This window comes from Balaenoptera physalus (genome assembly GCF_965194825.1).
Source record: "Balaenoptera physalus genome assembly, chromosome: 11".
In the NCBI taxonomy this organism is placed as follows: Eukaryota; Metazoa; Chordata; class Mammalia; order Artiodactyla; family Balaenopteridae; genus Balaenoptera; species Balaenoptera physalus.
The window spans coordinates 74,105,464-74,119,552 of record NC_138896.1 but is presented as its reverse complement, the minus strand read 5'-3'; the positions used below and the strand labels follow the sequence as shown (position 1 = coordinate 74,119,552).

Here is a 14,089-nt window from a genome sequence, read left to right as displayed (position 1 = left end):
AAGCTGTGAAACACTGTGGGTATTGGCAAAACCTCCAGAAAACGGGTGTAGCTGAGACCCCAGAGGACCCCCATCTGTGACTCCATCAGCCCCAGCTGGGCCTCGGCCCCTTCCACATGCCAGTTCTGGGGCTTTAGGGCTCTTTGGGCGGTCATGTTGTCCAGCCTCCTGCCTCTGGCACCAAAGCGATCCAGTTGTTTTCTGGGCATTTTTAGAAGCTGATGGAGGCGTTCCAGTAGTTTTGTCCAGCCTCTCCTTGGTGCAGATGTGCGGGAGGTCTTTCTGAATGTCCCTTCACTGGTTCCTCCTGCTGTGGCTGTAACCCAGACCCTGCCCTACTTGGCCCATTCCCTTTGGCTGTGAGCCATTAGGGCCCTCTTCTCTGTGATCCTGCCCACCTCTGCTTCTTCCTTGGCCTGGGGATCATCCATGAGTGTCCAGATCACCCAAGCTGGAGGAGCCCTTAGAGATGGTCCAGGGTACAGATGGGAAAACTGATGCCTAGGGAAGGGTAGGTCTGTGTACAAGGCCATGCAGAGTTGGGCCCAGAACTCAGGATTCCTAGCTCCCAGAAGCCTCTGGGCCTCACTAGGCTGCAGGCCCCCTTTCTCCCATTCCAGAGCCAGAAGTGCAGGCAGGCTACCTGCCATAAGCTGTGCTGGAGGATGGATGGGCCCTTTGTGATACCACCCTGCTTTCTCCAGTCCCGGCTCACCTTGGGAGACATCTCTCACGTGGCCTCTGGCATGCTCAGGCTCTCCCTTCCTGCCAAATCCCGGGCTTGTTCTGGTGCCTCAGAAGGGCCTAGCACAGGGCCCTCTGGAGGTCTATGGAGGTGCTGCAGGAGGGCCCGCGGGTGCCAGGCCCGCGAAGTGCAGGCCCGCGGGGGCCGGGGTAGCGCTCGTCGGGCGAGGCGGCCCAGCGTCCGGCGTACAGGGCGCTGCAGCAGGCCGTACAGGAAAGGGTGAGCCGCGAAGGCCGAGTAGGCTACCCAGGTGACGGCCGCCTCTGCCGCGGCGGCCTGGGCAGCGGGCGCTAGGCACGCACAGCCGTAAGGCAGCCAGCAGGCTGCGAACTGGCCCACGGCCAGCGCCGGGGCCAGGGCTGCTTTGCCCCAGGGCGGGCGAGGCCGAAGGGGCGGCAAGATGGAGAGGCGGCTGTCCAGAGAGTCGGAGCGCGGCCGGGACCCGCGCGCGGGCCGCGGGGGCCGCGGGGGCCGCAGGGCAGCGCGGCGCGCCACGAGGAAGATGCCGCCGTAGGCTCCGAGCAGCAGGAGGGCGGGCAGCGCGAAGGCCAGCAGCGCCCAGAGCGGCCGGAAGGGCTCGAGGCCCCCGGCCAGGACCGAGCAGCGAGCCGGGGCAGGGGGCGGTGCGGGCGGCGGCCCGAGCAAGGAGAGCGCGCCCAGCAGCCCCGCCGCCGCCCACACGGCGGTGAGCACGAGGGTGGGCGGAGGCCGCGCGCCAGGCCGCAGCGGGTGCACTATGAGGCGGTAGCGCGCCAGGCCGAGCGCCGCCACGCCGAGCGTACAGGCGGGCAGCAGCGCCGCCGAGAGGAAGCGCGCCGCGCGGCAGGGCGCGGGGCCCAGGCGCACGCGGCCCAGCCCCGGCGGCGGAGCGGCCAGCAGGCCCAGCGGCATGATGGAGCCGGCAGCCAGCAGGTCCACTACGCACAGGTGCACGAGGTAGAGCGCGTCGCGTAGTCCCGGCGTGCGCAGCACCACAACCAGCAGTGCGCCGTTGCCCAGCAGTGCTGCCGCCTCCACGACAGCCGCCAGGATCAACCCCATCGAGGCTGCGACTTCTGGTGCGTTCAGCCCTGTGGCGTTGGCCATTCGAGCGCTCAGGCTTCACCCTGTGCTGGGATGCAGAGAGCGAAATGGAGCTTCCCCCTCCCGCCCCTCGCCACCCCCGGCCCCATTCCCATCACCCGTCCGTTGGTCCTCTAGCCTCTCACCTCACAGGCTGCCCAGGCGCTGGCTCAGACACCCAGGCTGCCATTCTCTTGGGGGCTTGGCCGGCCCCATGGAAGTGTGCAAGGCTGGGGCTGTGGCTCTCTCCTCCACCCCAGCAACTCAGCCCCTGCTGGAGATGGTACTGGCTGTCACTTTGATGCTGCCCTTTGGAGACACACAGAGCTGGCAAGGGAGGGGCAGGGCCTGGCACCGGCCCCCTGGGTCCTAGCAGCTGCCAGCTGGAGGCTGAAGGCTGTGCTGTGGAAGTGCTGTGGGTGCTTCGGGAGGGGGGCCCAGAGCAGACACAGGCTGGAGTGAGACTCAGGACATTAGAGTGTGGGCTTTGGAGTCAGCCACATCCTATTCTGCCTTTTCCAGGGGTGGGAAGTGCCACGCCCCACATCTGCTGTCTTCTGCCATCCCCATCAGTGGGGTTAATTGGATCATTCAGCCTTTGTACTGAGGGGAAACTGAGGTACCAGTGAGACGAGAGCTGGAGCTGGGAGACCCCTAGGTACCCTCTGGTCCTCAGGAGGGCTAGTTCTCTAGGTAAAGTGAGGGGAAAAGCACAGGACTTGGCACATAGTAGGTTGCTCAGCTGGTATTAGCTTGGCACAGAATAGGTGCTTCAAGACACTGTGGAATTAATGAGAGGAACCCTTAGGGAGCAACTGCTGTTTGTTTTGTTTTGTTTTTGCTGTTAGCAAACAAGTCCCCTTCTGCTAAGCACACTCTGAGTTTTCTTTAGGAAGCCACCTCTCCCCAACTCAGGACATGTGGTTTGGGTGAGCAAGACCCTCACCTTTCATATTACATTCCTGACTAGGCACGAAACCCAGTCCTGGCCAGTCAGTGTGTTGCACCCCCCACCACCAAGGTATTGTCTCAGGGAAAGCCATGTGACTCCAATGGGGCATATGCCCCTCAGGTGGTGTCACCCAGTCTCATGGCAAAACCCCATGTATACCCTGATGGCTTGCCTTTGTGTCTGAAGCTCCTTCCTCTCCCCTGAACCCCAGTCTTGGGTTTCCAGCTGTCTCTTCAACATCACCACCAGTACAGGGACTACTGGGCATCTCAAAAGTCCTATGCCCCAAAACAGGACTTGACTCATGACCCCCTACCCCAATTTGCTCCACAGAGTCTTCCCCCTCTTAGTATATGCCATCTCAGAAGTTTCCATTGACACCTCCCTTTCCTCCACACACCACCTCCAATCCATCAATGTGTCTGAATCCAGCCATTTCTCACCACCACTACCATGCTCCCAGCCACTATCACCCCTCACCTGGACCATTTCAGACCCGTCCTGGCCTCCGCTTCTGCACCTTGTGCTGGTCATTTGTCTGTTTGCCCTTAGATCCATTCCCATCTTCCACAGCACTGCTCTGCCTTCTAAGGAACTGATTTCCCAGGCTCCTTTGTCATTTGTTTTTTGGGTAAATTCAGCCAATGGAAGTTACCAGCAGAAGGCTGGAGGGTGGCAGGAGGGAAGAAGCCAGGGTATTTTCCCTTTCATGCTCAGCCTGGATCTACCTCTGGATCTGCCTCTGTGGAGGACATCCTCTCTCTCCATAGCCCTGGCTCCCTTCAGGCAGTCCCCTCTGGGGTTCTGGTGCCTGCTGGGTGACCCTGGCCTCTGGGCATTGGAATACCATCATTCTTCCAGCCTGAGTGGTAGCAACTTCCTGCTGTTGCTAATCCCAGGGTTGACTTACCAGCCCCTTTGGTAGTTCAATTCCTTCCCTGTATCAAATTCCTCTTGTCTGGAATACATAGAGTGATTTCTCTTTTGTTGATTGGATCTTGACTGACACCACAGATCCACTCTCTACACAGCTGGCTGAAGTGGATCCCTCTAAAGACAAATGAGATCAGGTCATGATCCTGCACTCATCCTTCCAAGAACTGCCCATCATCAAAATAGAATATCACCTCCTCTTTGCTGAGATGGCCTTCTCCCCACCTCTCTGACCTCACCCGCCTCCTCCTTGCCTCCCATACTTCCAGCCGTACAGTCTTCATGCTTGTCCTCCCACATGTCAAACTGGTTTCCACCTCAGGATCTTTGCATGTGCTGTTTCCTGTCAGAACACCCTTGCCTCAGATCTCTCCATGGCTTGCTCCCTCACCTAATTCAGGTCTCTGCCTTCAGTGACCATCTTTTCTAAAATTGTTCCACTTTCCCATCACTACTCCTTTAACCCTGCTTTATTTTTCTTCCTGGTACTTTTCCTACCTGATATTGTATTTCGTATCTATGCACATACTTGTTTAGAGCCTGTTTTATTAGAATGCAAGCCCCTTCACAGCAGGGACCTTGTCTGTGTCTTGCTTGTGCCTGTGCCCCTAGAACCCCTCACAGGCACGCAGTCCGCATCAGCACAGATCTGGGTGGCAGACAACAGGGCATGAACCTCTGGATTTGAGTCACCTGTTGCTGGAATTCGAAGGGCCCCGGTCCAATTCTCTATTATTCAGATGAGAAAACTGGTGCTCAGAGAGGGAAGGAATGTGTTCTGGATTACACAGCCAAGTTATACCTGGAAACCAGGTCGCCTGCTTCCTAAGCTCTGTCCACACAGGCACCACTTCCTGTACTTGACCACAACTTGAATGTGGGCATTTGCCTCCAGGAGGTGAAGCTGGATTCTTGAGGTCTTGGTTCAGAAAAAGGAGAGAGCATTGGCTTTCTCACTGCCCAGTTAGGCCTGCAGGCCTGGGGCAGCCCCCAAGCCACCAGGGTCTGGGGAGGGCTCAGCAAGGCCAGGTGGGAAAGCAAATGAGAACAGGGGACTGGGGAAGGCAATAGGGAGGGATGGGGACTATGGTGGGTTGGAGAGTGCATGCTCCCTGCAAAATCATTCAACTAAATTAGCAATTAAAACACTTTGGGAGGGACTTCCCTGGTGGCACAGTGGTTAGGAATCTGCCTGCCAATGCAGGGGACACGGGTTCGAGCCCTGGTCTGGGAAGATCCCACATGCCGTGAAGCAGCTAAGCCCATGCGCCCACAACTACTGAGCCTGCGCTCTAGAGCCCATGAGCCACAACTAACTACTGACCCCGCGTGCCACAACTACTGAAGCCTGTGCGCCTAGAGCCCATGCTCCGCAACAAGAGAAGCCACCACAGTGAGGGGCACACACGCTGCAACGAAGAGCAGCCCCCACTCGCTGCAACTAGAGAAAGCCCGCATGCAGCAACGAAGACCCAATGCAGCCAAAAATAAATAAATTAAAAACAAAACAAGGGCTTCTCTGGTGGTGCAGTGGTTGAGAATCCGCCTGCCAATGCAGGCGATATGGGTTCGAGCCCTGGTCCAGGAAGATCCCACATGCCGCGGAGCAACTAAGCCCGTGTGCCACAACTACGGAGTCCGCACACCAAAACTATTGAGCCTGTGTGCCACAACTACCGAAGCCCGCGCGCCTAGAGCCCGTGCTCCACAACAAGAGAATCCACCGCAATGAGAAGCCCGTGCACCACAACAAAAAGTAGCCCCTGCTCGCCGCAACTAGAGAAAGCCTGCGTGTAGCAATGAAGACCCAATGCAGCCAAAAATAAATAAATAAATAAATTTATTTTTAAAAAAAAACAAAAAACACCTTGGGACTTCCCTGGCGGTCCAGTGGTTAAGACTACATGCTTCCACTGCAGGGGGTGCGGGTTCGATCCCTGGCTGGGGAAGATCCTGCATGCCGCGCGGCCAAAAAAATAAAAAATACACACGAAACACTTTATAGTTTGTCTGTTTTTGTTTTTTGGTTTTTTTCCAAAGAAATGCAGGAAGGATAAACCAGAAACTACAGCAGGTGGGTGGGCATGGAGTGAAAGGGCTAGGAGGACACTCTTCTGAGCATAGATTTGGATAGATTGGACTTTTGAGAACCATGTTAATGCTCTACGTGTTGAAAAAAATAAATCAACAAAGATGAGAAAAACCCTAAAAGTGAATATAAATAGAAGCAAATGAAACTACCTGCATTTCAAATGAATAATATAACCACACTGAAGGGAAATAAATAACTAATCCAAGTAACATTGGAACCTGTGTTCAAATTGTTGCTTTGACCATTGACCCTCAGTCTAAAGACAGAAAGATAATCTTGAATGATTCAGTAAATCTTGAGCTCTACTTAGAAAGTTTGTTTTTCACAATGGTATTGGGTGTAGCAATTCTGAAACTGCTTTTTGTGTGGGATTGAGCAAATAAGTAAATATTTTGATGTTGATGAGAACCAAAGTTCTGACAGTTGGGGAAGGGAGTAAAATTATGGATATGGGGAAGAATGGAAAGACCATATGGTGTTGGATTGGAATTGGAGAAACAGACACAGATAGATGTGTTTATTTACATATACATATTTCCTAGCCCTCTTTGCTACTGGGACTGAAAAGCAATGACACCCAGTACCAAAGAGCATACCTACTGCCCAGATCTTGGATTCTAAATACCATTTCCTGCTCTAGGGAACCAGGGCTCCTTGGAGAAATGGCTGATTCTAGGTTTGTGCAAGATGAGCCTGGAACATCATGTGATACCAGAACATAAGGAAGTGCTCATAAAATGATGTAGACACAGTCAGCTTGAAGGACCTTCTGCTGGCCAAAGCTGGGACAATTTGAGGATCAAAATAATAACAGTAATGGATTATAACCCATTGCATAAAATAGGAACCCACAAATCCATACTGATAATAAACAAAGGGGGCTATTATTAATAAATACAGAAGAAATGATGGAATTAAATTAGATAACTATCATTTGCAACCATCTTAGCAAAAATCGATTCAAGTCATCAATTTCAGGTAAAAATCATCATTGGATTTTAAAGCTAGTGGGTGAAAGTTGATGAGGAATGGGACATTCACACCTCAAAATATTTCCCCACAGATTACTGATTAATTACAAATGGGGGAAATGGTAACTTCCCAGTGGAGAAACCTGGTGGACACGACCTTGAGCAACCAAATTTACATCACCAAGAATGGGACATGTCCCTCCTGATATAGTGCACTGAGGACACAGCATTCATGTAATGTTCCTGCCCAAACTACAATGCCTGAATCTAATCACTACAAAACATCAGACAAACCCAAACTGAGAGACAGTCTATAAAACAACTGACCTGTACTCTTCAGTAGTGTCAAGAGTGTCAAAGTTATGAAGGAAAAAAAAAAAAGGCTGAAGAATGGTTTCAGATGAAAGGAGACCAAAGAGACATGACAACTAAATGTGGTGTGTGACACTGCACTGGACCCTGACCTGCTGTCTAGCATCTGCACCCCTTGTTTGTGGACAGGGTAACCTGGGGTGATAACTAGCATTCCTTTCATGACAGCAGAGCTGCACCCCTTGCAGATATTCTCAATTCATTTATGATATTCACATAGAAGACACACATGGGTGTTTGGTGCCAAGACACAAGGAACGCTTGATTTGCCTGGCCATGTCTTGGCTAAAGGACAGAATCACCAGGTGGGTCCCCACATGACCAACAGTTCTGAGTTGATGGGGAGGGTCCCTTTTGGAGGCTCAATGATCAGAGGAGGCCGGTCGTTGCAGTGACCAATGTAGACTGACCAGGGTGGGTGGGAGTGTGTGTACAACCCACGTCCACCCGTGTGAGTGGTCACTCCCTGGAGTGGGGCTGGAACTGCTATGTGGTGTGGTGGGTCACTGTGGAGAGCAAGGAGGCGCAGGCCTGGTGCAGCTTTGGCACAGACAAGCAGAAGTCAGGGAGTGAGCCAATACAATGTTTAATACACTTGCCTGTGCATGTCTGAAGTTCGGCCCACCTCGGTGATCACGCCTCTCTCGGATGGACAGTCTGGGCCAGGGTGGACGGCCTGGGTGGATGTGGAACCCGCCCACTCTCAGCCTGTGCTTCTCTAACTACACAGGCTTGAATAGGCTGCTGTATCCGTGTCCCAGTAATAACGCCAGTCCATCACATCCATCACCTTAGGAGGCGAGACTGAGGCCACGGCCATGCCAGGACCACCAAGGATTAGAGGGAGAGGGGATCACTGTCTGGACACAAGAGGGAGATTTGAGAACAAGAAGGGGTGATATGGGGGCACCAGGGATGGGAGGAAGATTGAGGATGATGATCTAGCTCCTGGTGGTGGACGGGAGGCAGGTCGGGCAGACAACTCAGAGGCGAACCTCCAGCAGGTAGCGTAGGCGGCACTGACTCTCCTGGTAGATGAGATACTCGCTCTGGAAGAAGCTGGAGCTGCTGAACTCTGGGCAGGGCATGGGCTGGCCCTGGGGCACCACCACTCGTTGGCCATCCAGCTCCAGCTTGGTGTCCTGGGTTGGAACTGCAGGGCACAGCAAGGGCCATGGATGACCCAAGGGTCACTGGTCCTTGGCTTTACCGGTAAGTCCTACCCCCTGTGCTCTCCACTTCTACCACAGGGAGTGCCCGCTCATTCCCACCTTGCCAAGCTCCAAACCACTGCATAGGCTGGGCCTTCTGCCTGGAATCTCCTCCCCCATTTCTCTGCCTGGGAAATGCCTGCTCATCTTTCAATGCTCAGTCAATGACACCTCTTCTTTGAAGCTCTCCTGGATGCCCAGGAAAGATTTGTTGAATCAGTGAATGTTTGTTGAATGATAGAGTGAATGACTGCAGTGAAGAATCCTGCGTCTTTTTTTCCTTCCTCACACGCCCCTTCCTTGCTCACCTCCTCCCTGAAAGCATCCTGCTCCATCTCAGCCTCACCTCTATCCTTAGGCCTGTCCAGCTTCATGGGACTCACCAGGCTCTGTGTGGCCACGGGCAATGACACTGTCGAAGCCAGGGGATGGCTGCTTCAAGCTGGGCTCATAGATGGTGATGTGGTACTCTCTGCCCAGTGCCACCTCACCCAGGAACATGTAGCCAATGTCATGGGCCCCGCAGGACATGCCAGTAACTGGGGGACACAGGGAGGCTCAGGGTAGGCAGACCGGCTCTCTGCCTGACTCCCTGGGCTCCTCTCTGCTGCACTGTTATCTCCTTTGGCTTTGCTGCCCCGGCCCAGAAAAGTACCCATCCTTCCTCCAACCATGTCTCCAGGCCCCTTGTCCGGGCTGTGCTCCCTCCCCACTCTCTCCTCCACTCCTCAACTCCCAGAGGCCAGGCGTCTGCCACCCTCACCAAGGTCAGTAATGGCCTTCCAGTGACCATATCTGGGGTGGGGGCTTTTCAGGCCTGCTCTGCTGATTTTGCCACGGCATCCTTCACCCTCTACCCTGGGACCCCCTTGCAATGCTCTCCTGAGGCCACCCTCCACTCCCTCTTAGGCTCCTCCGCCCTCCCAGTGGACGCCTTGGCCTTGAGCAACCTTCAGCTCCATCTGCTCTTGGATGAATCCTCCGACCTTGCTCTCTTGAGTGGGGGCGGGTAGTGTTCTCCAATAATGAGGTCAACCTGGGCTGAGGAGCCAGTAGGGGCAGGTCACCTCAGTGAGGACACCTCTGGACAGAAACTTGGGGGTCATTGGAGACACCCTCAACCCTTTCCCACAATGCTGCCCATCCCACCTCCCACATACTCCTCTCATGGATTCTCTCCTCCTCCGCCTCCATTGCCCTGGGCTGGGGGCCCATCACATTTGGCCTGGATGGGAACACAGCCTCCCTGCAGCCTCTGGCCTTTGCCACCCTCCCAACGGCTGCAGCCACGTTCAACTGTACTCCCCATCGCTCTCTGAATAAGGCTCCCTTGATCCTCCTGGGCCCCCAAGCCCCACACCCACACTAGGCATTTGCTCTAAGCTTTGTCATCAGGCCGTGCCTGGAGGTGCTGACCTGCCGCAGCCTCCCAGGCTTCGTGCCACTCCCTGGCTGCTTTACCTTGAAGGCTCCTCTTTCACCCCCTCCCAGGTCAGGTTGGCACACTCATCCCATCTGCATCACCTTCTCCGGGAAGCTGTCGCTGACCAGCGGATGCCTCCTTTGAGTCCCCCAACCCCCAGGATGCCCCACTGAGCTCTCTAGTCAGTAACTATCCGAGGGGTCCTCTCCTGGATCCACCGCAGGTGGGACAAGTAATGGGCCCCATGCTCCTTAGTGTCCCCATACCCACTCAGGGCTTGGCCCCGAGGGACACCTCACCATAGCCAGCTGACTTGCTGTTCTCCGAGGCAAAGTAGATGCCTTTGCCAACACGGCCACCAGAATGTGGCATGATGCGGAGCCCACTGGTGAGGATGGCGGCCACCACAGCCATCTTGGTGCCGTGCCACAGTAGCTTCCGATTACCCAGCTTGTCGTGGGGCTGGAACTGATCTCCCTGGGGGGGAGATGGGAACAGGGAGAGTCATGCCACCCAAGCTCAGGTGTTTCTGTCTGCCATCAGAGAGTATGACCAAGGCCAAGGCTTCCCTAGTCACTCACATACTCGTGCACACATGCACAAGACCTAGGCCTGGTGGAAACTGGTCAGAGTTTCTCAGCCAACTCGCTAAAGAGAAGATAAGCCAAGGTCATCTCCCTAAGGGACAAGGTAGTGATCGTGGGGAGGGAATCTTCCTCACCTCCCCTTCTCGGTTCACTGTCCAACTATGTTGAAGAGCAGGGCAACTGTACTTGCTGCCAGTCTTTTCCAAGTAGGTATGTATCACCTGCGGGGAGACAAAAAGCTGGGTGCCAAGATCAAGCAATTTATGGACTAACCTCCACTTGTCCCCCGCAGTCCCAGAGCTCTCCTCAGGCCCTGGAGACACAGCGAGAGAAGGCCCTAGGAGAGGGATTCTTCTGGGCACCTGGAGGGCAGACAGGCAAAGGGCCAGTGCCCACTGCTAGCTCGGCTCCTCTGTGGGGACCGGCCCACCTTGTACTCAGGCGCCTTTGGGTCCAGCAGCTGGAGCTGGCACTTGAGGAGCTGGTAATCTCGGTCCAGTGGGTGTGGCACCTCCTCCACTTTCTCTGTCTCCTCGGGGGCTGCCTGCAGGGTCTGGGCCAGCTCGATGTCTGCCAGCACCTAAGGGGATGGGCACTGGCAGCTTGTGTGTCCCCTTGACCCTGGGCTTCCCCTCCCCCTCCCACATAAATAGGACCATGGCCACCCCACCTTATTCAGCCCCACCCCATCTATCTGTCTGGCCTTCCCCTCCCCTGTCCTTCGGCCTGCCCATTGCAGTCCATCTATCTGTCCCCCATCTCCCTTGCCCCATCTATCTGTTTGGTAACCCCACTGCCTGCAACCTGCCAACCCTCACCAGCAGCATGTCCTTCTTGGCCTGCAGAAGCTCCGGGGAGTTGATGGGTGGGGGCTGGCTATGGCCGAAGTTGTGGGGAATGATGGTGTAGAAGTGGGAGGATAGCTCCTCCAGGCTGAGGCCACGATCTGCGGGGGCTTTCAGGGCCGCCTCCACTGCCTCCAAGGCCTCCAAACCCCAGGAAATCTGCTACTTGCTCAACTTCCCCAGTGGCATCTTCTTCACATCTGGGGGGATGGGGAGAGTGGGGAGTTAGGCCCACAGCCCTGCCACCCCCAGATCCCTGCTACCCGTCCTGGCTCCTCCCCCCTCACCCAAGTTCATGATAGCCATGGCATTCTTGAACACGTCCTTGCTGAAGATGTTGGTGATGAGCTTCTGTGTGGCTGCGTCCAGGGAGCAGGGCTGCACTTGCTGAACCACGGTCCTCACTGGGCCTCTGTCTACCTAGGGGTAGAGGGAACATGTGGGCAGGAGCAGCTGGGCAGGGCACCTGCACCTGGAGCAGGGCCTGGCCAGACAGAGGCCAGAGAGGAAGGCCTGTGCCTGAGGGTGTACAGCTGGGCAGTGGCCGTCCCTTCCCTCGGCCCAGGCCCACCGTCCCTCCCTGGCCACTTCACCTTCACCATGGCTTCCTGGGCCTCATCCTCTCTCTGTACTTCGATAAGTGTATACTTGCTGGGGTGGGCCACAAAGTGGTCCTGCTCTGCCCAGCTGTTCTTGGTCTTGTCCCGAAATTTCTTTTCAAAGTCCTTCTGTGCATCCTCCAGTGACATGAAGTGGCTGAGTTTTGACTGGCCCACCTCTCCCGGCAAGCAACAGCTTTCAGAGGTGTGCCTACCACAGTGCCCGCCGTAAATGTTTGCTGGCCTCTACTGTGCAGGCCCTGTGCCGAGCGCCCCTGGATGTCAGAGGTGGGGCAGGGCACAGTCAGAGGCTGTGGCCTTTTGGCCTGAGTAAGCTGTGGGGACCCCGGGGAGCAGGGGGCATGCGTTGAGCAGGGAGAGGTGGGGAGGATGCGGGCACAGGGTGGGAGGGTGGTACTCACCACGTGCCCCCAGCGGTTCCAGCAGATAAAGCAGTCACCTTCTTCCAGCAGCTGGATGATGTAGAACTTGTTGTTGTTGCTCCCAGTGTTGGTCTGGTTCAGGGTACAGTCATAGTCTTCACGCACCTGTGGTCAGAGGGGGTGTGCGGAGGGCAGGCTGGCTCCGGCCGCCCCTGGGTGGGATGGGGTACCTGGCTGCACGCTGACAGGAATCACACTGCACTGGGGTGTCAGAGGAGGCCCTGTCTGGGAACCCTGACTTAAGTGTTGTGGGGGGAAAACTGAGAAGTTCAGGGGCCTGTCCTGGGGTCTGAAGAGCAGACATGACCCACCTGGATCCGATGGGATATAGCCCTGCCTGACCTTTGGGGTCTTGCAAGAACACAGTTTACTTGGGAGCCTTGAGCTATTTGGCCAGAGCCAAGTGGGAGGGGAGGAGGTCTGAGTGTATTTGTACCCAAGAGGGAGCAGGCACTGGGACTGGCCGGGGACTACAGCTTACCTGGGTCCCAGGGTTGCAGCTGAGTGGGCACAGGGGGTCCATTTAGGCTATGCGCTTCTCTGTGGGTGTGGCCCTGAGGGCCTCGGCAGTGGAGCGGAAACTGTCCTCCTCTTCTGCCCCCTGACGCCCCTTCTTCTTCTCAGGACCCTCACGCTGCACCTGGGGCTTGCGCTTTGGAGCCATGGCTGTTCTGGAGCACAGAGGGGGCCCTCAGGCATCCATGGCCTTTGCGTCCCACCTGGCTGGAACAGTACCAACTTGCCCCACCCTGAGATTGCCCTTTGGTGGCCTCCTTCTGCCTCCATTTCCCCACTCCTGGTCCCTGACCAAAACCGGCTCTCTGTACCCCAGATACACCCCTTTCTCCAGTCACCAGGGCCAGACCAGGCCAGGCCCCTGTCCAGTCTGCCCAGTCTGGTCAAGGAAGATGGGCTCTCCACCCTCTATGGCTCTTTTGCGTGTTCTGAGGTTGAAGGGAAAGTGGAAGGAGCATCTCCCCCCTCCCATTTCTGGGCTCCTCTCCCCAGAGCACTCTCTGCTCCTCCCCCATCTCAGCTAACTTGGACCTGGCATGGTTGCTGGGCTGACTCACCCCAGCTATGGAGGAGAGTGGGCAGTGGCTCCCAGGGGGCAGCACTCCTAAGACCAGATCTGTCCCTCCAAAGCTTGGGACCCAATAGCGCAGAAACCCTTCCCAGCAGGTTCAAGAGTTCTGGGGTGCCAGCCTCCGTCCCAGACCAGTGGCATTGAACTGCCAGAGGGCAAGGGTCAGTCACACCCGCCCTGCCATGCCCTGTGGAGGGCTGTGGGCAAGGCCATAGGGCACTCACCTAAGAGAAGCAGGGACCTGGGAGCGGTGGTGGCCACCAGGTCAGTAACTCCCAAGCAGTCCTAGTTCTAACAACCTCCCGTAAGCCTTAGGGGAGCGGGGAAGAAGTGGGTGTGGGTAGGATTCCAGCTATTTGGCCACCAGTCTGGTGAGTCAGAGGCTGGGCAGGCCGAGGCGGGCAGGCAGCCTGTCCCATGGATGGGTGGACACTTGATCCGGACACAGCCAAGGCCCAGGGGACTGACGCGCCCTTAGAATTGCTCATCTGGCCTGAGGCATGCAATACGTGTCCACCGGTTGTCCAGTGACCTTGGCCCCACGTGCGGGCATTGCCCTCCTCTCCCGGGGGCTGCCGGATCCCTCTCCCCCGGTTATTTAGAGTCAGACTCTCTCACCCTGGCCCCTGCCCCTGACGGGGAGGAGTCACGTTCCAGGAAAAGGAATCCCGTGTCTCTGGCGCACCCCAGCGTCCAAGGAGAGCAAACACAGAGAAGGTGTCGGGGTCCGACCCCTCTTCATACGTCAGTGAGCGGCAGGGCGCACG

The 14,089-nt window shown here is 56.2% G+C and overlaps 2 protein-coding genes across 2 annotated transcripts; both read right to left on the bottom strand.

The window, feature by feature from the left end:
- Window positions 1-4: 4 nt before the first annotated feature.
- Window positions 5-7,550, bottom strand: GPR62 (G protein-coupled receptor 62). Its single transcript, XM_082414545.1, has 2 exons — window positions 3,670-7,550; window positions 5-1,856 (listed from the first exon to the last, which is right to left on the bottom strand). Exon 2 carries the CDS (start codon window positions 1,829-1,831, stop codon window positions 731-733), a length of 1,101 nt encoding a protein of 366 aa, XP_082270671.1. The 5' UTR covers window positions 1,832-1,856; window positions 3,670-7,550; the 3' UTR covers window positions 5-730.
- A 139-nt stretch (window positions 7,551-7,689) lies between these two features.
- On the bottom strand, window positions 7,690-14,082 carry PARP3 (poly(ADP-ribose) polymerase family member 3). The gene is given in 13 exon segments (XM_082414504.1): window positions 7,690-8,280; window positions 8,722-8,877; window positions 10,061-10,238; window positions 10,483-10,569; window positions 10,779-10,928; window positions 11,167-11,355; window positions 11,359-11,393; window positions 11,481-11,613; window positions 11,787-12,040; window positions 12,043-12,340; window positions 12,717-12,758; window positions 12,762-12,906; window positions 13,941-14,082. Coding segments are annotated over 12 exon segments (1,830 nt in total). The 5' UTR covers window positions 12,900-12,906; window positions 13,941-14,082; the 3' UTR covers window positions 7,690-8,110.
- Between the last annotated feature and the right edge of the window lie 7 nt (window positions 14,083-14,089).

Excerpts from the sequence above, each read along its gene's own strand:
- GPR62 (XM_082414545.1), bottom strand. The coding sequence starts at position 1,831 with ATGGCCAACGCCACAGGGCTGAACGCACCAGAAGTCGCAGCCTCGATG.